The 26,818-nt window shown below is 37.2% G+C and overlaps 1 protein-coding gene, 1 non-coding gene and 1 pseudogene across 3 annotated transcripts in view; 1 reads left to right on the top strand and 2 right to left on the bottom strand.

The window, feature by feature from the left end:
- The window catches only part of PSMD1 (proteasome 26S subunit, non-ATPase 1), an 83,288-nt gene that overhangs the window by 11,360 nt on the left and 45,110 nt on the right, over window positions 1-26,818 (bottom strand). For both annotated transcript variants that reach the window (XM_069578519.1, XM_069578518.1), the window contains exons 17-20: window positions 17,813-17,927; window positions 13,331-13,447; window positions 6,385-6,487; window positions 562-731 (exon numbers count right to left, since the gene is read on the bottom strand). In XM_069578519.1, the coding sequence (XP_069434620.1) occupies window positions 562-731; window positions 6,385-6,487; window positions 13,331-13,447; window positions 17,813-17,927 (505 nt within the window). The remainder of the gene's footprint in view (window positions 1-561; window positions 732-6,384; window positions 6,488-13,330; window positions 13,448-17,812; window positions 17,928-26,818) is intronic.
- On the top strand, window positions 8,330-8,890 carry LOC138434257 (deoxyuridine 5'-triphosphate nucleotidohydrolase pseudogene; annotated as a pseudogene).
- LOC138434780 (U6 spliceosomal RNA) lies at window positions 19,553-19,659 on the bottom strand. The gene has a single exon (XR_011254859.1). It is a non-coding gene; the product is annotated as a U6 spliceosomal RNA (small nuclear RNA).

Here is a 26,818-nt window from a genome sequence, read left to right as displayed (position 1 = left end):
CGGCTCCTCACCTCCCTGGTCCTGTTTTGTCACTACCAAAGGGACATCCACCTATCTTGTTTTCCCTTTAGTAACAATCCTTTCCTTTAGCAAACAGTCTAGCATCACATAACAGTGGAGCATATCCCTGTCTCTAACCTTCCTTTCTTAGTAAGATTTAGTTTAGGTCTCCCTTGCCCAGACTGTTACAACAGCATTGAAACAAATTTCCACTGATACCAGAATGATGTTTCTAAACTGCAAATCTCACCATGTCATTTATCTGCATGAAATCCTACAACGGCTCTCACAGACCTTCAATATTAAATAAAATTCATCAATGATTATAAAGCCTTTGCCCTGTCTCACCATTTTGTAACTCATTTACCCAAGGTTACACTGTTAGTAAAGAGACTTAATTTTCAAAACTTCCACCAACACACTCCTTTCAGTAAGGTGATTCAGTCTGAGGGGAAAATATTTTATTAATAAGATGCCAACTAATCTTTAAAATTTTCATGAGTGGGTGGTGAACAGGATATATTAAAGATATACTATAAAACTGAGCTCTTGCAGACATACCTTTAAGTCTTTGTTCAGGCCAATGACACAGGTAGGGGTATAAGCCAATGACAGGAAGTGTGAAAGAGGAAACCAGAACCAGAACTGGGTAAAGACAAGGACGCCAACCACAGAAGGCATATGGGTGTGTCCAGTTCTGGACTGCAAGGAGATCGTGACATTATGTCCACCTGCAGAAAAGGAGAGAAATCACGAACATAAATCTAGCAGAGCAAACTAAAATTTCTAAGTGCTGCAGTAGAAAAGAATTTGGTGATTAGTTTGAGCGTATAGTTCATAAAATCCAATATGAAGTCACTGGAATTAGCCAATGATCTATGAAGGGTCTCCAAAAGGAAATGCTGGACTCAGGGTAATCGAAAACTTCTTTACACTTACACACACACACAGACACACACACAGAGACAGAGACTACACACACACACACACACACACACACGGCATTTTTTAAAAAACTAAGCCTGAAGGACATCAGAACTTGTATGCTAAATTAAATATTAATCTATATTGTACACTGGCTTTTAATGTACAAATGAAAAGCAAAATTTTAATACATATCATATTCGCAAACAACAGCATAAGACAAGAGGTAGATACTGCTTGCTTATTTTTGTCTTTCTGCTTTAGTATTGTCTGAATTCAGGTAGCACCAAGATTAACTAGGCTTGTGATCTTATACAAATCATTTTACCTCTAAAAGGTTTTTTTTGCCCCACTGGCAAAATGAGAGTTTGAATTTGACCATCTGCACTAGAGCACTACCATGAACAAAACAAAAATTGTAATATCCAATCTTTGATTTTATTGAAAAAATTTTTGGAGGAAGCATAATATATAAAACAAATCAGAGCTAATTCTACTAAATCAGAAGAGATTTTGGGCTTGAACCTGACCTATTAATCTACCAGTTGCCATGTCTCCTAGACTATTCCCTGAGGGAGTACAGAGAAGTACAGTTTGAGAGCTAGTAAAAAGGAACTAAAGGCCAAGTGTCAGTTAGCTACATCTTTACAGGCCCTCGTAAGGCTGAGATTCTAGGATGCTCTGGAGGTTGCAAACATGAAACAAATGAGAAAGCAATACGACTGAAGCAAACTGAGAAGTTCATATCATGTTTAGAGAGGACATGTTACTCGGGGTGTAGGTCCATGGTCATCATGTAATTTTGTTTTTAAAAGTACACTTGAATCTGGATTTCTGACAAACATTTGCACATTTTGCTAGGCAGGCAAAAACATATGTTTAAGGCAGATACGGCCCATGGGCTACTGTGTTGCTGCCTCTGGTCTATAGCAACAGTGTTAGTGCTGGACCCCAGAACTCTGGGATGCGAACTTTGTACTTCATATAATATAGCCTATGAAAACGGGGCTTGTTTGTGCCTGGTCAACATCCTAATCTGAATTCCAATTGTGGATCTCCATTGCTTGATTCCATTTCATCTCAGTATCTCACACGTGCCTTCACGTTTTGCTTGGAATCAGGAAATGAGTACAAACTTTACTAAACCAAAAAGCATTTTAATTTCTTGTAAGAATCAGGGTTCTACTGTTCAACCAAATAAGCTAGATGTTTTCAGTACTCCTTTACAGATATTTCATTTACGATTTTACCTAGAAAAAATCAGGTATACTTTAAATGTATTTTTCCAATAGGAATGAGTTCTTTTACTGTTGGCTTATATTCCTCCCCATTCTGACCTCACATTCACAGAATGCTTACTACGGATTGAGAATTCTGAACAAAATGCTGAAAAAGATTCCAAGCAGCTTCAATCTAGTGAAGATGGATAATTTGATAATTAAAATAAGGCATAAAAGTATTATGACTAGTATAAAGCTAGGCTCACCTAACCCATGGCAGAGGCTGAAGAGGGCAGAAGGGAAGGAAAGGCTTCCTAGAAAATGTGATATTTGACCTAAGTTTTGAAGCTGAATTTCCTTTTATTTCAATGAAATCTATCTTCTTCAGACTAGAAACTAAACCTGCCTTTGGTTCTAACAGTGTGAGATTAATATAAAACAAGGGCAAGTTTATTTTACTGATAGTATTTGCACAGTTTTATAAACTTCAACTATAAACTTTCTTAATCTCCAGCTTTTCTCCATGAAGAGACTAAATCATTGAGTGAGTTCTCATAAACTTTAACTTCACTCATTTCTTTGAAGTTTCCCTCTCCGAATTTTCTCTACTACCATTAACTTCTGAGACAAATCATAATACTGTTTTTTCTTAAGCAAAGTGAAAAAGGGAAAGGAAATAATTTTATGCTCCTAGTATGGCACTACAGAACTTTTAATAACACTAGAAAGAAATGGAAAGAAGCACTAAAATTTAATTAGCTCATCACAGATCAAATAGACACCAAAAAGCGGCAGATGGAGAGAGGGGTTCAAAGAGGAAGGAGGGGAAAACACAGAGAGGACTTCTAGCAGAGATGGCAGAATAAAGCTAAAATGAAGAACTGTTCTCTTCCCAATTCCTTAACAAATGACTCTGATTTAGTAAAAACCAATGAATGAATGAGTAAAGGGTTGAAGTGTAAAATCATAAAATTCAAAACGAAGCAGCTATAAGAAAAAATAAAAGATTATGGAGTGGTAAAATGTTACTTCTAAATCCTATTTAAAAACCAATTACCAAAAATAGTCAATCTGAAAAGGCTACACACTGTATGACTCCAACTGTATAACATTCTGGAAAAGGAAACACTAAAGCTAAGAGATGGCAAAAAAGATTAGTGGCTGCTAGGGGACTGGAGACAGGAGGGAGGGAGGGATGAAAGGGTAGAGCAGAGAGGATTTTTAAGGCAGTACAACTATTCCGTATCATACTGTAAAGGTGGACACATGTCATCATGCACCTATCAAAACCCACAGGGTGAACCTGAATACTAGAGACTGACAAAATCCAGTCAGTCAAGTGTCAAGTCTTAGTACTGATACCCTGGAAAACGCAGCAGCATAAAAGAAATGGTGGTAAGCAAGAATTCATTTTAATATGAATCTAAGACTAAACTGAGAACTATAATTTCACAAGAGAATGTATTTGTTATGAGCCATGACAACAAATCACAAGCTGATATCAAGACTGCTGGGAGAAATGTCAACAGCCTCAGATATGCAGATGATGCCACTCAAATGGCAGAAAGTGAAGAAGAACTAAAGAGCCTTTTGATGAAGGAAAAAGCCGGCTTAAAACTCAATATTCAAAAAAACTAAGATCATGGCATCAGATCCTATCACTTCATGGCAAATAGATGTGGAAAATGTCAAAAGAGTGTCAGATTTCATTTTCTTGGGTTCCAAAATCAATGCAGATGGTGACTGCAACCACAAAATTAAGAGAAGCTTGCTCCTTGGAAGAATAGCTATGACAAACTTGGTGTATTAAAAAGCAGAGACAGCACTTGGTTATCAAAAGTCCATATAGTCAAAGCAATGGTTTTTTCAGCAGTCATGTATGGATGTGAGAGTTGGACCATAAAGAAGGCTGTGAAGAGAAAGTCACTCAGTTGTGTCCAATTCTTTGCAACCAAATCGACTGTAGTCTGCCAGGCTTCTCTGTCCATGGAATCCTCTAGGCAGGAATACTGGAGTGGGTAGGCATTCCCTTCTCCAGGGGATCGTCCCAATCCAAGGATCGAACCCAGATCTTCCACATTGCATGCAGATTCTTTACCGTCTGAGCAACCAGGGAAGCCCAAGAATACTGGAATGGGTAGCCTATCCCTTCTCCAGGGGATCTTCCCAATGCCAGGGTCTCCTGTACTGTAGGTGGATTCTTTAACAGCCGAGCTACCAGGGAAGCCCAAAGGAGGCTGGATGCTGATGAACTGATGCTTCTGAATTGTGGTGCTGGAGAAAACTCTTGAGAGTCCCTTAGACAGCAAGGTGATCAAACCAGCCAATCCTAAAGGAAGTCAACCTTGGATATTCGCTGTAAGGACTGATGCTGAAGTTGAAACCCCAGTCCTTTGGCCACCTGATGCAAAGAGCTGACTCGCTGGAAAACACCCTGATGTTGGGAAAGACTGAGGGCAAGAGAAGGGGATGACAGAGGATGGATGGTTGGATGGCATTACTGACTCAATGGACATGAGTTTGAGCAAACTCTGGGAGACAGTGAAGGACAGGGAAGCCTGTCGTGCTGCAGTTCATGGGGTTGTAAAGAGTTGGACATGACTTAGTGACTGAACAACAACGATGACAATGTAAGTATAACATAAAATCCTTGAAAGGTGGCAAAGAATGAGAAGGAAGAAACTATGGCATGTCAATGTCTGTAATGTTTATAACCACAGGAAAAAGAGAATCAATACTGTCAAGAACTGAAATGGTTTACTTCATCTGAAGTATCCATAGAATATTTTGCTTATTTATATACAGCTGCAATAACCTATTTTTAAATTGAAAAGAGAAAAATATAAACCGTATCTTAAACACTAAAAATTTAAGCAGAAAACTCTCAACTTCTTGGAAAATTAAAACAAAACAAATGCCATTAGATAAATGGATTAAAAGAGAAGAGTATTTGCCTTAGAAACTTAGAAAACTGCACTAACATTATTAAAAAAAAAAAAGAAAGAGAAAATAAAGCAAGTAAGAGTCAAGCCAAAATAATCTAGGGGGCAGAAAGACTAACAGTAGCATATAAACAAATATGAAGAGAAATCTAATAAATTTAATCAAGAAAAAGGTAAAACAATCAAATTAGAAAGGAGACAGATTTTTTAAAAAGCCTTATCTACAAGGGAGATTGCCTAAAATCATAAAATAAGAACACTGAAAATCTTGCTATGACTAAAAAATACTCCAAGTGGAAAATATGAAGAGGTTAACCAAAAAAACCTAAGCTATCAAAACATTCAGCTTTTTTTCCTGATCTCATTCACTAGAAATATAAACACATTTCTAGTTGACCAATAAAATAGTGGTAGTAAATATGGTTAACAGTTATTAGAAGAAATTAAGATAACTAATAAGTTTGAGAGCTCACCTAATAATAGAATTACTATGAAAACCTTGAGATACTATTTTTTACCGTCCAAATCAGCAAAGATTAATAAAAAAGATTATAGAATTTTTTATTCTTTTATGTATAATTCATATATTATATACATGACTAGGGTACAGTTAGAGACAGAATCTCATACTTTAATAATTAAATAGTTACACTCACTCCCTTCTACTCTACTGAGTGAAATATCACCAATAATAACAAACAGTTAAAGAGCATGCTGCTAAATAAACCCAAAGTCCAAGGCCCTAAAACACACCATTCTATCAGCCTATTTCTTCTGAAACAAACCATAGCATAGTAATGACAAATGTGAATTCAGGAGCCAGTACAATGTGCTATGCATACTAGGCAGATATTGCACATACCTTACTTTAGGATGACATGGCTGCTAGAATTTATCTAAAACTTATTTTCCTCAAAAAATTTCCAATGTCAACTTGTTTAAAACTGATACATACTAAGAAAATTAAAAGAATCAGCCAACACTCATCAAACACTTTACTAAGGTATTGGGATGGTTTTAATTGCTTTACATGTATTTTTAATCCTTCCAACACTATGAGGTAGACTCTACAAGACAAGAAAACAGACATAAAGAGGGGAAATATAGCTAGGACTGTAAAGGGACTGGGATTCAAACCCTGACAGTTTGCAGCCTTAACTGTACTAAATTATTTCCAAATTTTTCCAGAAATAATTTGTCTCAGACTCAATTTCTACTTCATCATACAGTCAGAACAGATATTTCATTAGATTTAGTTTAAAGAGATAAATAAATCTAGAAGATTTAAAAACATTTACCTGCATCCAGTATGCCCTGGGCCAGAATAGCGCCAAACTTGGCCATGACATCATCATGTTTATCATTGATGACTTTGGAATACAGTTGTCTGAATTGATTCACCTGAAGGAACAAGAAAAAGAATTACAGCCTAATTCTGTTCCCTTGCCATGTGATTTTAGAGCAGGGAACAGATTGCTCAAGTGGTAACGAAACCTAAATTCTGATTCACAGCATGCAAAGAGAGGGGGATCTGGACCAGATTTGACAGCAGATCTGTCCCATGGTTGAAGCACAGATGTCACGACTTTTCTGGTATCAGAGCACCAGTTCTGTTTTCAGTCCTCATTCCACAGTGGATGATTCAGACTCGGGGGAATGCTGAATGCTATTTTGTACTGCACCACTGTTAGTCAGCAGGCTGAAACTGTGTGAGTGAACACAGGCTTTCACTGCACTGTGAATTAGGGCTATTCTGCTCACCATCCACCTACAGGGCTCCTATGGGGCATAGTCCTTCCATTCTACCTTAAAACAACCTACTCTTCACTGCAGCTGCATGAGTATGTTTTGGATTTATATTCACACATACAATACAGATTTTCATTATGCACACACATTAACTTTTTGAGGAGTAATAATTACTCTTACCAAAAGAACACACTAAAATGAAACACACATGGTGATACATTTTGGGAGAGATTATGGGTAATTTCTATTTGCTTCTTTATTATTTTCTGTATTTTCTAAAATTAGCATATATTAACTTTTATAATTAGAAAACAGGATTTATAAAATATATGTTCTTGTTAAAGTGCCTATGATTTTTGGGTGACAATAAAGGAAATATTTAAGTTTCTTTCATGTCTTACACTTCTCTTTTCCCACCAAGCACTTTTCAAATGGTAGGTACTCAGAAAGAAGCCTGCTTGTTCAAGAAGGAATGATTATGGAGTTCCCCAAATCTGCCAAAAGCAGAAAATACCGAATCTGAGTTCCCTAACATAATGATTTTATCTACACTACATATTCTTTCAGAATCTCTTCACCTTTTCAGTTATCTTGGTCTGGGAGGCCACACTGCACTATAATACAGGATCAGACAACACTGGCCTATAAATACCTCTGTTCTAATAAGCTGTTTGGGTAAGTCCTCGATACTGACCTTTTCCGAGTCTCAGTTTCTTCATCTCTACAGGGATTGTAACACCTACACGGCTGTTGTAAGGATCATATGAGGTAATATATACGTAAAGTAATGCGTAAAAGGCATTGTATAGTTCAATAAGCATGGCTGTCTTACCATACCAGAGAAGAATCCCACCAGTCCTCCATGACTATTACCTCTAACAAAACAATACTTCTTAAAATGGTGCTTACTTTTATTCATAGGCAGCAACAGAATGTGATGGGGAAAACAATGAGCTAACTGTGCCACTGCCCAGCTTATGACCATTAACAGGCCACTTCTCTACATCTTACTTTCTCTAACTATAAAACCCTGCATGATGAGATCATCACCAAATTCCCTTCCAGCTTTAAAAATCCTAAGGTTTGATGCCTTTACTCTGGTTCAACAGGTCAAATTCCTTTGATTCTGAACTTATTTTAGACGAACACTTACATTACCTTATATAGGATGGAAATTTTATGTGCTAACAGTTTATGAAGTGGTTCATGAACTTATAAAAAGAAACACTGGACAAAGCACTGTATGTACATTATAAGGAAAAATTTAAATATAAAATCACACCCAAAACAAGAAGACAACATCTGAAAGATGGAATTTAAACAAAAAAAATCAATACAAATACATAATGGGTTTATCCAATTAACATTAAGTAGACTAGTACTTAAAAAGCCAGTTTTTGTTTATCACTTAAAAATTTTCCTCACATTTTATTATTTATGCAGCAGTGACTTCATTTTCATTATTATGATCTTCATAAAGAATTTCAGCTCTTGTTCCCCCTGCTCCCTCTTGTGCCCACGTTCTACGCTGCCATGCCCTGCTCACAAGAGGCACAAGTCGTCTCCCCCAGCAAGTGGGCCTGGGCCACGGAGGCGGGAGATATGCATCTCCGCTTTGCCCAGCTCTCAGAGCACACCACAGCCCCCACCAAGGGGTCCGCGCGCGCCGCGGGCTACGACCTGTATAGCGCCTATGATTACACAGTACCACCGATGGAGAAAGTGCTTGTGAAAACTGACATTCAGATAGCCCTTCCTTCTGGGTGCTATGGAAGAGTGGCTCCTCGTTCTGGCTTGGCAGCAAAACACTTCATAGATGTAGGAGCTGGTGTCATAGATGAAGATTACAGAGGAAATGTTGGTGTTGTCTTGTTTAATTTTGACAAAGAGAAGTTTGAAGTCAAAAACAGTGATCAAATTGCACAGCTCATTTGTGAACGGATATTTTACCCAGAAACAGAGGAAGTTCAAATTTTAGATGACACTGAAAGGGGTTCCGGAGGCTTTGGTTCCACTGGAAGTGATTAAAACTTATGCCAAGAACAGGAAATGAGAATGCACTTTTTTCTTGAAAACAAAGACTTGGCTTAAAGTGAAAAAAAAAAAAAAAAAAAGAATTTCATGGCTAAGGATCATGATTTTCTGACTCAACTTTATCAGTATGAATAATATGGCCCCCACAGAAAACAAATTAGAATTTGTAGAATAAAGTGATATTAACTTCCCATTTTATATCATGATAATCTCAAAGAAAAGATAATTAAATTTCAGACAATGATGTGATCCATGCTTTCTGCTGTGCTTGATTAAAGTCTATCCTCTCCAAATTCCTACATTTTAAACATTCATCATGTTTTTAATTCTATACACCTTATACTGTTGGGGGAAAAAAAAGTAACCCATGCTTGTATGCCAGAGAGAAAAATAAAGGTAGAGGGGAGAAGAGAATAAAATTACACTGAGTCTTTTCTGTTGTAACTTATCACCTAGGTATGTCTCTTCCTCTCTCTTTTTTTTCCTTCAGTTTTCCAGGATATAGAAATGAAGCTTTACATTGAGGGATCAGTTTCAGAGGGTTTTTCTTGTCCCCTTTTATCTTTCTACAATAATACGTTAGCTCTTATGACTTCAACTAGGTCTCTTAATTCCTTCCACAAAATCCTTGAGACTAAATGAATTTTGGAATTCAGAATTCACAGTTAACATGGTGCATAAACCATTAACTATGCAATAACCTCAGTGGAGTATGGGGGTAGTATTCCATAATTAACCAAATTAGTATTTCTGAAGCAGCAAAATGACTGAATATTTACCAAATGGGACAAAGGCTATAAACATGTTCATACGAGGTTAGATTTTACAGCCAAATGAGTTTAAAAACAAAGAAAATTCTTAGTTTTTAGAGTTTTCTGGAATTTGGAATTGCAGATAAAGGGCTCTGGACTTACATAATTTATCTGGACTGGCTCCTATTTTTTTCTTTCGTTCTGATTATTTTCCTATGTTCTCATCTTATCTCCAAATGACTTGCTATAATCTCAAACTTTATGTGACTAAAGTGAAAATTATCTTTCTCCTTTTTCAAGATATTCCTGGCAGTGCTATTATAATTTCCTCCTATCAATATACCAAATCATGTTTCTAGCTTCCTCCTCAATTTTATTAGCATTATTTTGTTCATGTTAGTTGCCTGTGCCTTATCTTTATATTACCACCAACACTTGTAGTGTCTAAATCACTCTCTTACTTAAGGCAACAGTATGTAATATAGATTTCTATTTACAAATGTGTTATGCTGCAAAATAAACCTTATAAAAGTTGATGCTGATTTATTGTAGAACTGCAAAAGCTTATCAAACGTGGCCAAATATGATCCTACTTACAGAAGAGGTACATGTCAGTGGTGGGAGAAGCTTCCTTGTAGCAGGTCTTAGGTTTGATGATACTGGACAAGGATGAGCACTAGATCCTATTCTTACACTTCAACATTTTTATCTGATTCTATGTATGTTACTTGCTATATACATGTTCAAGTAACTGCTAACAGTGGAGTTCATTTAATAAGAAAAACAGAAGATAGATTCTTCATAAAGAGTTTGGTTTTGGAGACAAAATAACTCCAAAGATCTATAAAAGAACATTATTCTAGTTAAATGGTTCTGATCCTCTGGTATAACAGCTTTTTAAATTGGGTCTGTAATCACGCAAAAGGGTGTGCAGGTTCTTAGGCCTATGTCTGTGAGAGTAAGAAACCGGCAGAAGAAAAGCAAAGATGTACTGGAGTTAGTTCAACTAAGACCACAGTGTGTAGAGCTTAGTGTAAAGACAGCATTCTATAAAAGGATGTGATATAGATCATGATTACATAAAAAACATTTCCTTTGGAAATTTCCATTGAGAATCTCACAAAATGGCTCAGAAATATCTCTTCTGGATTCCTTTGAGGAAAGGGTTATAGTTTGATTAAATTAACACGTGACTTTTGATTTCAAGGCATTTTCACTTTATTTCATGGACTGGTTGTAACCTTGTGACTAGGAACCTGTAGCCTTGAGAACTTACTTCTCTTCAAGCTTGTTAACAGTTGTTTCTTTTCAGCAATAACACATACCACCCTGAGAGAATATCTTTTTTTCTTTGCCTCGCTGTGAGGCTTGCAGGATCTTAGTTGCCTGACCAGTTTCTCTGCAGTGGAAGTATGGAGTCCTAACCACTGGCTCACCAGGGAATTCCCAGAATATCAATGTTATCTTCTTGGCAATTATCAGATAAAAGAGAGATGATATAAACTATAGTCTACAAAGCTCTTGATCATATGCTTCAGAGCAGAAAACAACGAAACAGAACTTAAACTTTAAGGATTTATGAACTGAATAACAATTTCACTCTAAGGGATAGTGTTTCCAGAAAGAACATTTGTTGTATAAAGTTTTGCTTTTTTGTCATTGGGGTACACACTTAACCTTCCCCCAAAGAATTTATATTAATGGCATTGGCTACCAGGTATAACTACATTTCAACATTCTGAATCAATACCAAAGATTCTGATACAATGTGAAGATGGAAATGTGTTCCACATATTCACATCAGCTAAGACTTGGTTCAACAAATGTTTATGAATGATTACAAAAGAATAATTATTCTAATTGCTGCATTCTTTTTAACTTTTTCTAAATATGAAAAAGTTTTACTTATTAGTACTTGGCCATTGTTGGTACACAGTTTATGGTTATAAAATCAAATCAGTGAAATCCTACAGCAGAGGATGGGAAGATGGTAAAACATTTGTCATGTTCATAATACATAAACATGAAAGTAACAGAATAAAAGTGAATAAATATCTGTATATTACTGTTAGGGGAGATGCATTCCATGACCAAACTTCCTTCTTTAATGACATTACTCAGTTGGATAACAAAGATCAACAGATGATCAAAAGCAGACATAAAAGATGCAAAAGCTACTCATATTATAACTGCTGTTAAAAACAAAACCCAAAAAGAAATGTGGTCTGTTTGAAAAGATGTTCTAGAAGTAATATATTATTAAAACAGGATGCGAAGTTTGATTCTATTTCTGCAATAATCCAGTTTTTAGAAGTCTTAGAAATGATTTTGAAAGAGTAGAACTGGATTTAAAAAAAAAAAAAACAGTGACAAAAATGATAGCAACTGCTCAGAAACTGAAATTTATTGAACAAAGTTTCACAGAATAATCAATGAATTCTAAAATTATTTTTCTCCTTCACCCTCCCTTTCCCCCTTCCCAGTCTATCTACTTTGCTGAAAATAAATCTACCTGATGAGCAAAAACACAGTATACCAATGGCATTTTCTGTTGTTACTCTTTCACTACTTCTCATACAGAAGCAGAAATAATACAAGCTTGTTAAATGCCCTAAGTTTAAATTAAGAATCAAAAGATCTGAAATTACTGCATAAACTATATACATCTATTACATTATGTCAAACATGGTAATTTTAGTATATGTAAATAAGATCTATACATCATCTGTTTCTCAACAAAATGAGAAGTTTTGGCTGAGCTGCCAAGATACATTAGATACAAGTCTGAAATAAGGTCTGAGAGGAGACCCCATGAGATTTTAAAATAGATGCCTTGAAATCTGTTACAGAGTCACCCATATGGTCTGTGTGAGGAAGATGATAGAAGGATATGTGAAAAGGGCTTGAATGGGGAAAGCTGGGCTTTAAGTCTTTCCTCCTCCCAACTCCAAGCCTAGAAATGGGCTTCAGGGAGACTACGCGGTGGGCTTAATATGATCAGTGGTCACTGTGCACTGACATCTGACACATGAAGTGAGAGGCCTTTGCTATTGACTGAGGCACAAGCAATGCAAGAGGGAGGGAGAAGAAAAGGAAGGAGGGAGAGAGAGGAAGAGGCAAGCAAAGCTGCAATGAAACATTACAATCCGACCTGCAGGAAGGGAAAAATATGCAAGAGTTGTGGATAAAGAAAGAAAGTCTTCCTGGAGCCACTTGAAAACCTGCCCAAGGGCTCTCCAATGAAGGCAACGACATTCCTACAGAGAATCTGGATGAGCTCCTTTCTTAACTGAGACTGTATACACTATATAAAGTGACTGAAGAACTTTTTATTGCCTCAGAGGACGGACCAAAAAAGTCATGGACCACTGAGTTTGTATCATGTATTAGAGGAACAGGTCATTCCGCTGAACAAATTTTAAAAGGACAACAGAAGGCAGAAATTAAAGTTGATTTTTATGATTTTGCCAACCCATGAGTTCTAATTTTTCAAGTATGGCTATGTAGCTGAATTAACAAAGTGACCATAAATTTATAAAAAATGCATTCAAAGAATATTACATACTTAAAGCTTTCCCATTCTCCTACTTCTTTACTTCCTATGCACTGTGTTCACAATATCTGAGGTAAAAATGTACTCAAGAGAAGATAAGCTACTAAAGAAAAGTCTGAACCAGTTCTCTCCTAGAGAATATTTTTGTCCACTCACCTTTGGACAGGTGATTTCAGTCTGCTGGATCATGATGAGAGCCGAAGCTATGAGAGCTCCTTGCCTCACATAGTTCACAGGGTCATTTGTCATTGGTTCGAGTAAATTAATTGCTTCCTGAAAGCATAAAAAAAAACCTTTTAATAAAGTTCATGTAGCTAAATTTTCAAATTAGTTACTGTCTTTCTAACACAATATTTCCATCTAACATTGCATTCACAAGTTAATTTAAGACTACTTGGATGTAACGGTCAGAACTGAGCATGCTCTAAGTTTCAATATATCTGATGGTAAGTGAAAAGAAAGCTTAGAGACAGGAGTGCCCCTGTCTTCGGGTAAAAGAGGTCAAGAAGAAAGTAAGAAAAAATGAGATTAATGTTTGATAAACAATATTATTTTCCAGGTACAGTGGAAGATATTTTGTATATTTATTACATATTCAGGATGAAGAGGGTATATTCAACCTAAATATATAAAATACCTTCCACTAAAACAACAAGAGCAATAGAAAACAATCTTTATAAACAAAGAGACAGTTAGAAAGGTAAATTGCCAAAAATCACCTAAGTGTAGCAAACTCAGGCCAGTCTGACTCTGTATCCAACTTTTTTCAAATACTAGAGTAAGATAATATCTTAAGATGATTTTACAAAACCTAATTTAAAAAATTAAATAAATCAAATCTAAATCGAAACTAACAAAAAACAAACAGAACTCTGAAAACAAGATTTTACTTGCTAGTAGAATGGCAACACAAATTAAATAGGATTAGAACTAATTCCATGGTAACACTTTGAAAGACTCTGTATGTAGAATTTTCCAAAATGTTTACCAGGATTTTCCCAATATTAAATTCTTCAGAATATCAGTTCCATGAAAACAGGATTCCTTGATTAAATAAGTTTGGGAACTCCGGCATACTATATATTAACCCCTCTTGCAGATTCAAAAATGTATCTAGTACATCAAGGGCTCCAGGAATGTATCAGTTCAGTTCAGTCGCTCAGTCATGTCCGACTCTTTGCGACCCCATGAATCGCAGCACGCCAGGCCTCCCTTGTCCATCACCAACTCCAGGAGTTCACTCAGACTCACGTCCATCGAGTCAGTGATGCCATCCAGCCATCTCATCCTCTGTCGTCCCCTTCTTCTCCTGCCCCCAATCCCTCTCAGCATCAGAGTCTTTTCCAGTGAGTCAACTCTTCACATGAGGTGGCCAAAGTACTGGAGTTTTCAGCTTTAGCATCATTCCTTCCAAAGAAATCCCAGGGCTGATCTCCTTCACAATGGACTGGTTGGATCTCTTTGCAGTCCAAGGGACTCTCAAGAGTCTTCTCCAACACCACAGTTCAAAAGCATCAATTCTTCGGCGCTCAGCCTTCTTCACAGTCCAACTCTCACATCCATACATGACCACTGGAAAAACCAGTCTTGACTAGACGGACCTTAGTCGGCAAAGTAATGTCTCTGCTTTTGAATACGCTATCTAGGTTGGGCATAACTTTTCTTCCAAGGAGTAAGCGTTTTTTAATTTCATGGCTGCAATCACCATCTGCGGTGATTTTGGAGCCCCAAAAAATAAAATCTGACACTGTTTCCACTGTTTCTCCAACTATTTCCCATGGAGTGATGGGACCGGATGCCATGATCTTCGTTTTCTGAATGTTGAGCTTTAAGCCAACTTTTTCACTCTCCTCTTTCACTTTCATCAAGAAAGGCTTTTTAGTTCCTCTTCACTTTCTGCCATAAGGGTGGTATCATCTGCATATCTGAAGTTATTGAAGAAACCTAATTAAAGGAACCACCAGTAAGCAGACTCACAGATTTAGAGAACGAACTTATGGTTGCCAGGGGAGAAGGGTGGGGGAAGGGATAGGTAGGGAGTTTGAAATCGACATGCACACCCTGCATATTTAAAATGAATAACCAACAAGGTCCTACTCCTTAGCACAGGGAACTCTGCTCACTGTTATGTGGCTGCCTGGATGGAAGGGGGGTTTGGGGGAGAATGGATACATGTATATGTATTGCTGAGTCCCTTTTCTGTCCACCTGAAACTATCACAACATTCTTAACTGGCTGTACTCCAATGTAAAATAAAAAGTCAAAAAAAAAAAGAGAGAGAGAGAGAAAGAAACCACTAGAGCTTTGTATATTTGACCAAGAACTCTTTTGCTCTGTTAAACACTCTGCAGGAGCTTTGTTTAGCACCTTTTACACGGTCCTTAGGTAAGTATAAATCTGGAAGAACAGAAGAATGAGTTTATATGATTATCAAACTTATTTCAATATAGTATGTAATTTCTCAGATGTCCTTTGTTTCAAAGCCGGGTAAATGAATTGAATCCTTTTTCGGGGGTGGGGAGTAATGATTTCCTTACATGTCAATTTATTTATTAAAAAAAAAAAATCAAGAGTGATTCACAGATAAAACAAACATCACATAAGTGTGTTCTTTCTCACTTCCCTGTAAAATGTAGTGCTGTTGTTTAGAAGAATAAGTTTTTCAAATATTATTTATATATTTTTTATGATGTAGTCATGATAAAAATCTAACAAAATTTCCAACTTATACGTTAGAAGACACTACCTTGCCCTTTAAAGTATGTGATATAAGCTCAAAAACATATTTTAGAATAAACAGGGTGTTTCAGGTTTTCCAGAAGGAAAATTAAAGTGCCAAACTTCAGACAGATATTCATAAGTAGATCATATAAACTATCTAGAAATAAAGCAGACTTGTTTAGTAAGAGTAATGAAAAATGTTCATTGAATTAACTTGTCAGATGCTGTGTCCCAAAGAACATTTGCTCCTAGATACCATATTAAGTTCAGAATAATCTGGAAAGAAAAAAAATCTAATTTACATGTAACTTATGAGGTCTGACATAAATGTCTACTAAAGACCCGAGGGAGAAAATACTTTGCATAACATTCAACTATATTTTTCCTTTATTTATAGAACAGATGTGTCTGGAAAAAAATGAAGGCCAATTTCTATAAACTGTATTTTATACACAGAATGACTTCTCTAATAAAATTGAAGATACATTCTCATGTAAGAAATTCTCCTCCAAAAAAATGAAAACATTTAAAAACAAAACTGTGAGGGCAGAAACCATGTCCAACTTGCTCCTCATCATATCCTTAAAATGATCTTCCCTCTATCATTCAACTGACAAATGTTTACTCAAACTCTACTATGTGTCAGGTCTGACTTCAGGTTTTAGCAGTGAATATTTGGTTCTCAGGGACCCTACATTTCAGTGGAGAGGAAACAGACAATAAGTAAATAGGTCAAAATAAAATAAAAAGTCAAAAAAAAAAAAAAAGAGAGAGAAAGAAACCACTAGAGCTTTGCACATCCCAGCATTTGTTCATTGTATTTGACCAAGAAATCTTTTGCTCAATTAAGTCATAAAAGTATGTCAGGTGGTACTAAGTGCTCTGAAAAAAATAAAGCAGGGTAAGGAGACAGAAAGGGAATACTGGAAGGGCGTGTCTCTTTCATAAATTTTTATACAATTCTTGCCACACAGTGAAAATGCCTAGTTTAATTTCTAGCTTCAATAATGTTTTATGTGACTAGGAAAAATTATTTGTATCCAATACTAACCCTCTTTATTAGAGAAAAGTCAAGCAAGTTAAAATCTAATTCCTGGAATCAATTAATAAACTAAAAATTATGCTTTAGTTTAGATAAGAAATGATTTCTAAAACATGGCTCCATTCTGATGTAAAGACTCTGGGGATATAACCATCTTCCTGTTCTTTCTCTCTTTCACACACAGACACACACTTGTGCGCTGCTAAAAGAAAAAGTATAACTTTTGAGGAACTAGCCAAGATGTGTTCACGTGTGCTATGAAAGGCAAAATGTGGTGATTATGTCATTGCTGTTGATCAAGAATACCTGTTATTAAAACACTGGTGCATTTCTTTATGAATCTCACGAAAAACTATTTTTGAATCATCAATGTGCCTAGCCCAACTCTGTCACTTTTGAGGGCTTAACAAATACCAGGTTACCTATTACGTTCTTGAGGAAAAAACAGACAAACAGCAGTTAGGTATAAGGTTAAAATACACACACAAAATCAAACTGAACTGACCATGGTGGTCTCAAGAAGAACTCTGATTTCCACAATACTAATTATGCAAATTAGATATGTGAAATAACAATGTAAAATGGCCAGAGTAGTTCTTCAAAGAGAAAATATTTTCTCTTCTTTTTAAAGAAATCAATGCTTTTTAGAAAATTCAACAGCATTCTTTCTACTAGAGCCACCCATGTAATGTGGTTTGTTCTTAAACCGCTTTCAGCAATCCAGCACAGTAAAGTGGGGAAGTTCGGGAAAGCTTAGCTTGCGAGGCAAGTGCAGCTTACAGCACGCTTGTATCTTCACAGCTGTTCCATAAACTCTTCTGCTAGGGAAACAGTCTGGCGCCAGGAAGAGCTGCCGGCCCGGCTTTGGGCTTTACCTTGTTTCCTGTACCAGCACAGCAGATGCCCAGGGCCATGGCAGCTCCATAACGCACGTGTGGATTGTAACTCTCTGACAACAAGGAAACAACGCTAGGGCACTGTTCAGGGGTCCTAATGAGAGACAGAGACATATTTTAAATCAAGATGGAACAACTTTAATCAATTCTGTGAAAGTTATGGCAAACAACAGTTATATTCAACACAGAAGTTGCCGGATTAAAAATCTCCAACAGAATTCTAACACTGTTATTAGAAATCTATCGTCAACGTTCAGAGACTGTAAGCAAAGAAAGGAAAGTGTCAGGTGATCCCTCAACCACAGCTCTGCATCCCAGCATCTGTCATTCCTTGTGTCTCCTCCCGGGTGGGAAACAGCCATGGGGGAAGGGGGTGGGGGCAAACTCTGCTCTGCATCCTCTCATAACTGCTGCTTACTCTGGGTCTTGTTTCAGAAGACACAGGTCACTTACAGAGACTCCAACATGATTCCAAATGATTTAAATCTTCCAGTTATTACTCTGATGGAATATTACATTGGTAAATAGGAGTCGGTATGAAAAGAATTCTGATTTTTGTTTTCTGTCTTCAGCAATTATTTTTGTGTTGATAAGAAAAGAGAAGTTGTTCTTTTCATATCCTCTTCATAGTTGCAGCAAATAGAGAAAAGAGGACAACCCTGACAAATGAAGTATCTCACCTCTTCTCTGAAAGACTATCCTGTTAGGGCGGTTACTTGTGAGGGGCAGCCTGATGGGTATAATAACTGGAAGAGAGTGTAAGGGGGGTTCTGAAAGGCTGCTGCTGATGTTGAACTAGGTCTGGTCACACAGGCTATTCAGTCGCGAAAATTCACCAAGCTTAGGCTAATTAAGTGTATGTTTTTAGATGTACATTATACTTCAACAAAAATTTTAAAAAGACTATTCATATATTACATTTCAATAGAAAGTTAAAAAAAGTATCTTGTTGTGAATGAAAGCAGTTATTACATACAGACCAATTCAAACCTATAATTCTATGCTGAAACTGTCCTCTAGTCTCAAACCCCAAAGAATGGTAAATTCAAATTTCCAATGAAGTAGAGTCAAACTTATGAAAACTGTCTATAAGGGTGAATTTGGGGGGAGAGACAAGACAGGGGTAGAGGATTAAGAGTACAAACTACTATGTATAAAGTAAATAAGCTATGAAGATACATTCTACAACACAGGGGATATAGCCAATATTTTATGGTAACTATATATGGAACACAGTCGTTTAAAATTGTGAATCACTACGTTGTACATCTAAGACTGACATAATATTATACATCAACCATACCTCAAAAAGGTGAGGTGGGGGGAAGAACTTTGCTGTAAGGGAAGGTTGGATTATTTCCTAACTTTATTATTTTAAAAAAGTGTAACTCATACCCAAAAGTTCACTCAAAACAATGTAAAAACCAGTTGGCTATTAAACCCAGGAAACTGATTATACCTAGGGTTCTGACATCCAGATTTCTTCCCTGACTTTTCAGGGAGCTGGTGGCACAGAGAACACTCCACCCACTTTGCCCCTTAGCTGCAAGGACAGGATAGTCCAGGGAAAAGTGACTCACAAAGAGTTTATCTGAAATGTATCTAAAATCTTATTTTATGACTCTCCCCTTGTTAAAAGTATTATGCTTAAAAAAAGGTATTAACTATTAAAAAAAAAATTTTTTTTAATCTTTCTTACATGCGTTCCCAAACATGAACAAAAATATGGAACGCTTCACGAATTTGGGTGTCATCCTTGCGCATGGGCCATGCTAATCTTCTCTGTATCGTTCCAATTTTAGTATATGTGCTGCCGAAGCGAGCACGGTATTAACTATTAATATAAACTATTATGAGGTTTAGAAAAAAAATTTGCCTGTGAACACAAATACAGAGCTTTATTTGGGAGCCTAATTGGAAAGCTTTACTTAGTTTATTACCATAATGACTGAGACAGGCTGTAAGGGCTATAAACTCAAAAGCACATAAAAAAATTCTTATATGTTTCTCAGTCTAATAATAATTATTCCAACTCTGACACATTCTTCAGAAAATCTGTTAAGACAAGGAATGACAAACTCATTCATAAATTAGCTGAGACATTCAACTTCTTCAAGAGCAAAATAAAATAATGCATGACTGCTAAGTCGCTTCAGTCATGTCTGACTCTATGTAACCCTATGGACTGTAGCCTGCCAAGCTCCTCTGTCCATGGGATTCTCCAGGCAAGCATATTGGAGTGGGCTGCTATTTTCTTCTCCAGGGGATCTTCCTGACCCAGAGATTGAACCTGTGCCTCTTATGCCTCCTGCATCGGCAGACCAATTCTTTACCACTAGCGCCACCTGGGAAGTCCCCAAGTCATATGTTCTACTGCTGCTGCTGCTACTACTAAGTTGCTTCAGTCATGTCCAACTCTGTGTAACCCCACAGACAGCAGCCCACCAGGCTCCCCTGTCCCTGGGATTCTCCAGGCAAGAACACTGGAGTGGGTTGCGATTTCCTTCTCCGACGCATGAAAGTGAAAAGTGAAAGTGAAGTCGCTCAGTCGTGTCCAACTCCTAGCAACCCCATTGACTGCAGCCCAGCAGGCCCCTCCGTCCATGGGATTTTCCAGGCAAGAGTACTAGAGTAGGTTGCCACTGCCTTCTCCGATAATGTTCTAGGTTTACTTAAATTTTTCAACAAGCAGCTCTCAAAGGACAAATGAATTTTTCCAAGCAATGATCGCAATGCAAACACTGACTGAAAGCAAAACTTCCTTATGTTAATCTTTTTCCAAACACATACATACATGCTATTGTTATTGTTTAGTTGCTAAGTCATGTCCAACTCTTGTGACCCCGTTGACTGTAGCCAGCCAGGCTCCTCTGTTCATGGGATTTCCCAGGCAAGAACATTAGAGGGGGTTGCCATTTCCTTCTCCAGGGGATCTTCTAGACCCAGGGATCAAACCTGTGTCTCCTGCATTGGCAGGAGGATTCTTTACCACACAGCCATCAGGGAAGCCCACACATACATGCTGGTAAATATATACTTTTTAAAACTAAGCTAATAAATGAATAAATGACAAAATCATATCAATATTGTCAATATTTTGCAACATGTAATGAAATTAATGGATATCAGCATCATTATCAGACGGCTAACATCATGAAAAGAAAAACTAGACCTTATACCTTATGCACACTGCCAGCCTCTCCTTAAATTAAAAAAAAAGAGAGAGAGAGAAAAGAAGAAATGAGTGAAAAACTGACTCTGAATTGGACCAAGTCTTTATACGTATCAATTTATAGGAAATACAGAAGACCAAAAAACACATTATATTACACAGAGATGCAATGGGGGTAGGGAGGGCTAGGCAAGATATGGAGGAAGAACCTGCAAATTAGTAGAAAACACACTAACTTTAATAAGTGTATAAGTTCATAAGACTTTCATTCAGTTGTTTTAGATAATTCTGACATTCCTTGAATGTTGTTAGCTTTTCTATGTAAACATTTATCTCTTAAGATAACATCATAAAATAATTTCTGTATCTTGTTTTAATGCCTTTGGATCAGTGTAATTAAGTATTTAAATGACTAATTCCTCATCAGCAATAAAAGTTCATCTGTCTCCATGAACATTTCCTGCTCTGTTTTTGGCTAGTTTATAAAAGTTTATAAAGTGAATAAGAGATTTAGAGATTAAAAGAGGGGTGATAGTGTATACCTTGAATTTTGTTTTCATCTCAATATAAAAAATATATAAAATATTATCAGAAAAATAACTGAAAAAGAAAAGTTTCATCTCCAAAAGACAGTGTCCCTGGAGATTCAGTATCCTAAGCTACTGCTATTTGCAGTTTTAAAATTAGTTTTTACTGTAGTTTTTTACCATCAATTTAGTATTTAAAGAATTATCCTTCTACAACATGTAAAGTACCATAAGGAAACCAAAACCACACAGACCCTGCCTCAAACCTTATGATTTTAGTCCTATTTTTAATATTTCTTTTTTATCATCTACTTTGAAAAACTAAAAATTATTATAGTTTTAGATAAGCTTGTGGTATGTTTCCAAACAGATTCATTGCTTTCAGGTGATGCCAAAATGGAATGAAATCTTCTCAAAGAGGTGAGAAGAAAGTAGATTCATAAGATTTATATAAAGAAATTGCTACTTCACTATAAGAAGTGAAAGTGAAAGTCACTCAGTTGTATCTGACTCTTTGTGACCCCATGGACTATACAGTCCATGGAATTCTTGAGGCCAGAATACTGGAGTGGGTAGCCTTTCCATTCTCCAGGGGATCTTCCCAACCCAGGAATCAAACCCAGGTCTCTCACACTGGAGGCAGATTCTTTATCAGCTGAGCCACAAGGGAAGCCCAACAATACTGGAGTGGGTAGCCTATCCCTTCTCCATGGGATCTTCCCAACCTAGGAATTGAACCAGGGTCTCCTGCACTGCAGGCAGATTCTTTACCAACTGAGCTATCAGGGAAGCCCGTAATAAGCAACAAAGCTCTTAAAAAATCTCAGAGTGCATTTCTGAACCTAGTCTAACATTTAAAAAGTTATAGCATTATCAGCATATCTCCGAGCCCTGCCCTTTAAACGAGCAAACTAAGAAATGAAAAATTCACTAGAGGGAGCTCAACAGCAGAACAGGCAGAGATAATACCATCTTTCTTAGGTTAACTGAGAATTGAAGTTAGGTTGGCTGAGACAATCCAATCTGAGGAGTAGAAAAAGAAAAGAATGAAGAAATACGAACAGAGTCTAAGAGACCTGTGGGCATCACAAAACACACCAACATATGCGTAATAGGAGTCCCAATGGGAGAAGAAAAAGAGAAGGCTGAAAGAATACTCAAACAATGGCCAAAAACATCCCAAATTTTGACGAAAGACTAGAAACTTAACAAACTCCAAGCAGGATAAACTCAAAGAGAACGGTAAACAAAAAAGACAAAGACTACACTCTAGTAGGAGACGGACAATAATAAGTGATAGAGTAAGTAAAAAGCTGAAGCTCTATGGAACAAAAAGAGTAAATCATGGTAAAGGGCCTTGGAAGAGCCAAGAGAATGGGGCATTCTGCAGCATTCACTGGTGCAGTCAGGGCACCTTCAGTGATGACGTGACATTTAAGCTAAGTCAGTGAATAAGTGAGCCAAGTGGCTATCCTGAGGAAGAATACAGGCAGTAGAAACAGCTCATGCAAGTGCCCTGTGGCAGAATGACATCCAGCATGTGTGAGGAGGGGCAAAGACGCCAACAGTTTGACGGTAGTGAAGAGGGAAGAGCAGATGAAAACGGGGCAGGTTATAGGAAACTGGCTTTTACTATGAGTGAAATGAAGGGCTATCAGGATTCTAAGCAAAGGAATGATATGATCTGACTTGTTTAAAAACAGTCACTTTGGCTGCTCTACTGAGGCCAGAGGTAAAGGTAGAAAAAAGGCCAATTAAGAGGCTACGTCAGAAATCTGGTTAAGATATAACAGTGACTTGGAAAAGGTTGTAGTCATGAACATAGAGGGGAAAAGTTTGAAATTTGTCACCTGATGTGAAGAGCCAACTCATTAGAAAAGACTCTGATGCTGGGAAAGATTGAGGGCAGTAGGAGAAGGAGACAACAGAGGACGAGATGGTTGGACGGCATCAATGACTCAATGGACATGAGTTTGAGCAAGCTCAGGGAGATGGTGAAGGACAGGGAAGCCTGGCATGCTGCAGTCCATGGGGTCGCAAAGAGTTGGACACAACTAAGCAACTGAACAAGAGTTATTTTAGTAGAGTGCTGGGGATAAAAAACTGATTACAAGGGTTACAGACTGGGTAGGGAGTAAGAAGGAAAGTGGAGTAAAAGTTGCTCAGTTGTGTCCGACTCTTTGTGACCCCATGGACTATACAGTTCATGGAATTCTCCAGGCCAGAATACTGGAGTGAGTAGCCTTTCCCTTCTCCAGGGTATCTTCCTGACCCAGGAATCAAACCAGGTTCTCCTGCATTGCAGGCAGATTCTTTACCAACTGAGCTGTCAGGGAAGCCCAGTAAGAAGGAAAAAGGATAGGCAATTTTCTAAAGAAGTCAAATGATGAAGGAAAGAGACTGAAGGGATAAAGAAAGGTTTTATTTTTCATTAAGTGGTAAACCTGAGCACGTCTGCAAGAAAGAAGTTAAAGCTGAGAAAACGAGTATTTAAGGCATGGATTCTATGTGTGAAAAAGATACTTTATTTAGTAAGATCGCAAATAGTATCATAAAGAGTTGGGATTAAGAATTTAGGTAGAAGTTAGTTATGGAAAAGAGGGATGACAACATGATCTCAAAGAATAGGATGGATGAAAAGACATTTTAAGAAGAAGTTGAAAGCTGACTGAGCTTTCAGACTGGCTTAAGCCTTTCATGAAAATAAGCGGTAAATTCAATCATCAGGGGAGTATGAGCACAAAGAGTCTAAGCAGAACAGACTAAGTCTAAAACAGCTACTCTTACTAAAGTTCAGTTATTTCACTGATCTCATCAAAAAATAATGAATAAGAAAGAAATTAAAAAAAAATGTCAAGATGTATTTGAGCTGCAGTGCAGGCCCTGATGAAGGAGCTAGTCTTACTTCTACCATACCTATACTGTGAATGAGTGAGTGAGTCTCTCCGTCACGTCCGACTCTTGGCGACCCCATGGACTGCAACCCACCGCGCTCCTCCATCCAGGGATTCTCCAGGCAAGAGCACTGGAGTGGGCTGCCATCGCCTTCTCTATCAGGATACTGTTTCCACCCTTTTGACCCCCACCTCCCCCCTCTTCTCTCAACCTGGCTTCCTTTCCTCCCTTTGAAATCTTTGAAGACCTGAGAGATTTTCATTTACTCTGTTAGTACTTGGATCTGAAGTTCTGTGTCTCTATAGGAGGTTTTCTGAGAGACTGTAATCTTATATTTAAGGGAGTGTCTGATTAGGAGAATCAGGTTGGAGTATCTGATTAGAGAAGGAAATGGCAACCCATTCCAGTATTTTTGCCTGGAAAATTCCACGGACAAAGGAGCTTGGCGGGCTATACAGTCCACAGGGTCGCCAAGAGTTGGACACGACTGAGCGACTATCACTCACTCACTCACACTGTTTGCATCCCCCATAGATTATAAATTATATATAAAGGCAAAACATGCTTATTCTGTTCATTCACTGTATCTCCAGAAACAAATGGAACTCAACAACTGCTTTATACATGAATGAATATGCAACGAACACAATCCACATATTGTCAAAGATTCATTAATGCGTTAAGTGTTTGAAAGGTATCATGACTGAGAGGTAAAAACTATCCAACTAGCCAACTATCCTTGGCTGATATTTAAATTGCCTTCCTAGACCTATAAAAGATAGTACACTGCCCCTTTAAGTAGAAGACGGATTCTATTCAACAAAACAAAAGGCCTCAAGGATAAAATTCAGTATTTTAGGAAAAAAGGCACCAATTAGGTGTTTTGGTTATAGTCAGATTAGAGTTTGAAACTGACCTTTAAGCTACTTATGCAAGAATTAATTTATCTGGAGTTCTTGATAAATTAATTAATTAAATAAACTCATCTAGTTCTATAAATAACATATTCTACACAAAGTTTCCAGATATTTGAAATCTCAAAAAAAATGCATTTCACTTATTCCAATCATCCAGAAAAGAGCTGAAAAAAGATTAAGCTCTCAGCTGGTAAAGCCTGCCTGCAATGCAGGAGACCCTGGTTCAATTCCTGGATTGAGAAGATCCACTGGAAAAGGGATAGGCTACCCACTCTAGTATTCCTGGGCTTCTCTGGTGGCTCAGATGGTAAAGAATCTGCCTGCAATGAGGAAGACCTGGGTTCAATCCCTGGGTTGGGAAGATTCCCTAGAGAAGGGAAAGGCTACCCACTCCAATATTCTGGCCTGGAGAATTCCATGGACAGAGTAGCCTGGCAGGCTACAGTCCATGTGGTTGCAAATAGTTGGACACAACTGAGCAACTTTCACTTTCATTTGAAGCTTTATTAAATATGTTATAGTCATCACTATATCGATTACCATACCACACAAGAGTTGTGGAGGGCTGAGTTATGAGAGCTACAAGTCTCTATTCTGAATAGAACTACATGCCTGTTCTTTTTAATTCCTGTTTTTTCAGTTGGCCCTATTCACTATTACCAAAGAGCCGTCCATCTTTTAATCTGTTACTCTGTTTTGGAGAAGAGAGGGAAATGTGTTTGTTAAAACTGTCTCAAGAGTGAATTTATCACTGAATATTCTTTTGTACTGCTTAGATTTACTACCATGGGCAAATGGTTTTTTTCATTAAAGACAGGGGAAAGACAAGTTTTTGTGTGTGTTTAGTATAAAAAAGATTTGAAGTGGTGACCTAATGTGCATGAGGTTTAAGAGCACAGATTTAGTTGTCAGTTAGACTCATCTACTCTTTCATTTAGTATCATTATTTTGCTTTCTCTCGATTGTCAGTTATGCTTCTAATAACTCAAAGTTGCTGTTAACTACAACAATAAGTAGTTGTTCTAACTACTTATGGTCCCTAGCCATTAAGCTAATGGAAAATACAAATATAAAATAAAAACATTCTAGGAACCAATTTTAACTACTTTTAGTTAAGGTTTAAAAAAAGAAGTGAGTGAATGTGGGTAGAAGGGTTAGTACTGACACAGAATTATATAATAATAATGGTCGGTATTTTTATAATATACTCAATGAATATTTTAAAACACTTATCTGTAAACACAAATTGATGAAGGTTTACTTCATACACGTCTTTTCATTAAATATAATAATGCTATTTCCAATCTGACATTACTCATTTTGCAGCTACCTACCTGCCTGCATGAGCACAGAAGCCAAACTGTGGTTCAGAATAAAGCACTATTTTAAGGTATTTCCATATTCCTGAAGAGAAATTCTGGCACATTAAAATTTATCTGATTGTTCTTGAGGATTATTTTGTCTTCACCCAAAA

The sequence above is a fragment of the Ovis canadensis genome, chromosome 2, assembly GCF_042477335.2.
Source record: "Ovis canadensis isolate MfBH-ARS-UI-01 breed Bighorn chromosome 2, ARS-UI_OviCan_v2, whole genome shotgun sequence".
NCBI classification, from domain to species: Eukaryota; Metazoa; Chordata; class Mammalia; order Artiodactyla; family Bovidae; genus Ovis; species Ovis canadensis.
This window is presented reverse-complemented; position numbering and strand designations above follow the sequence as displayed.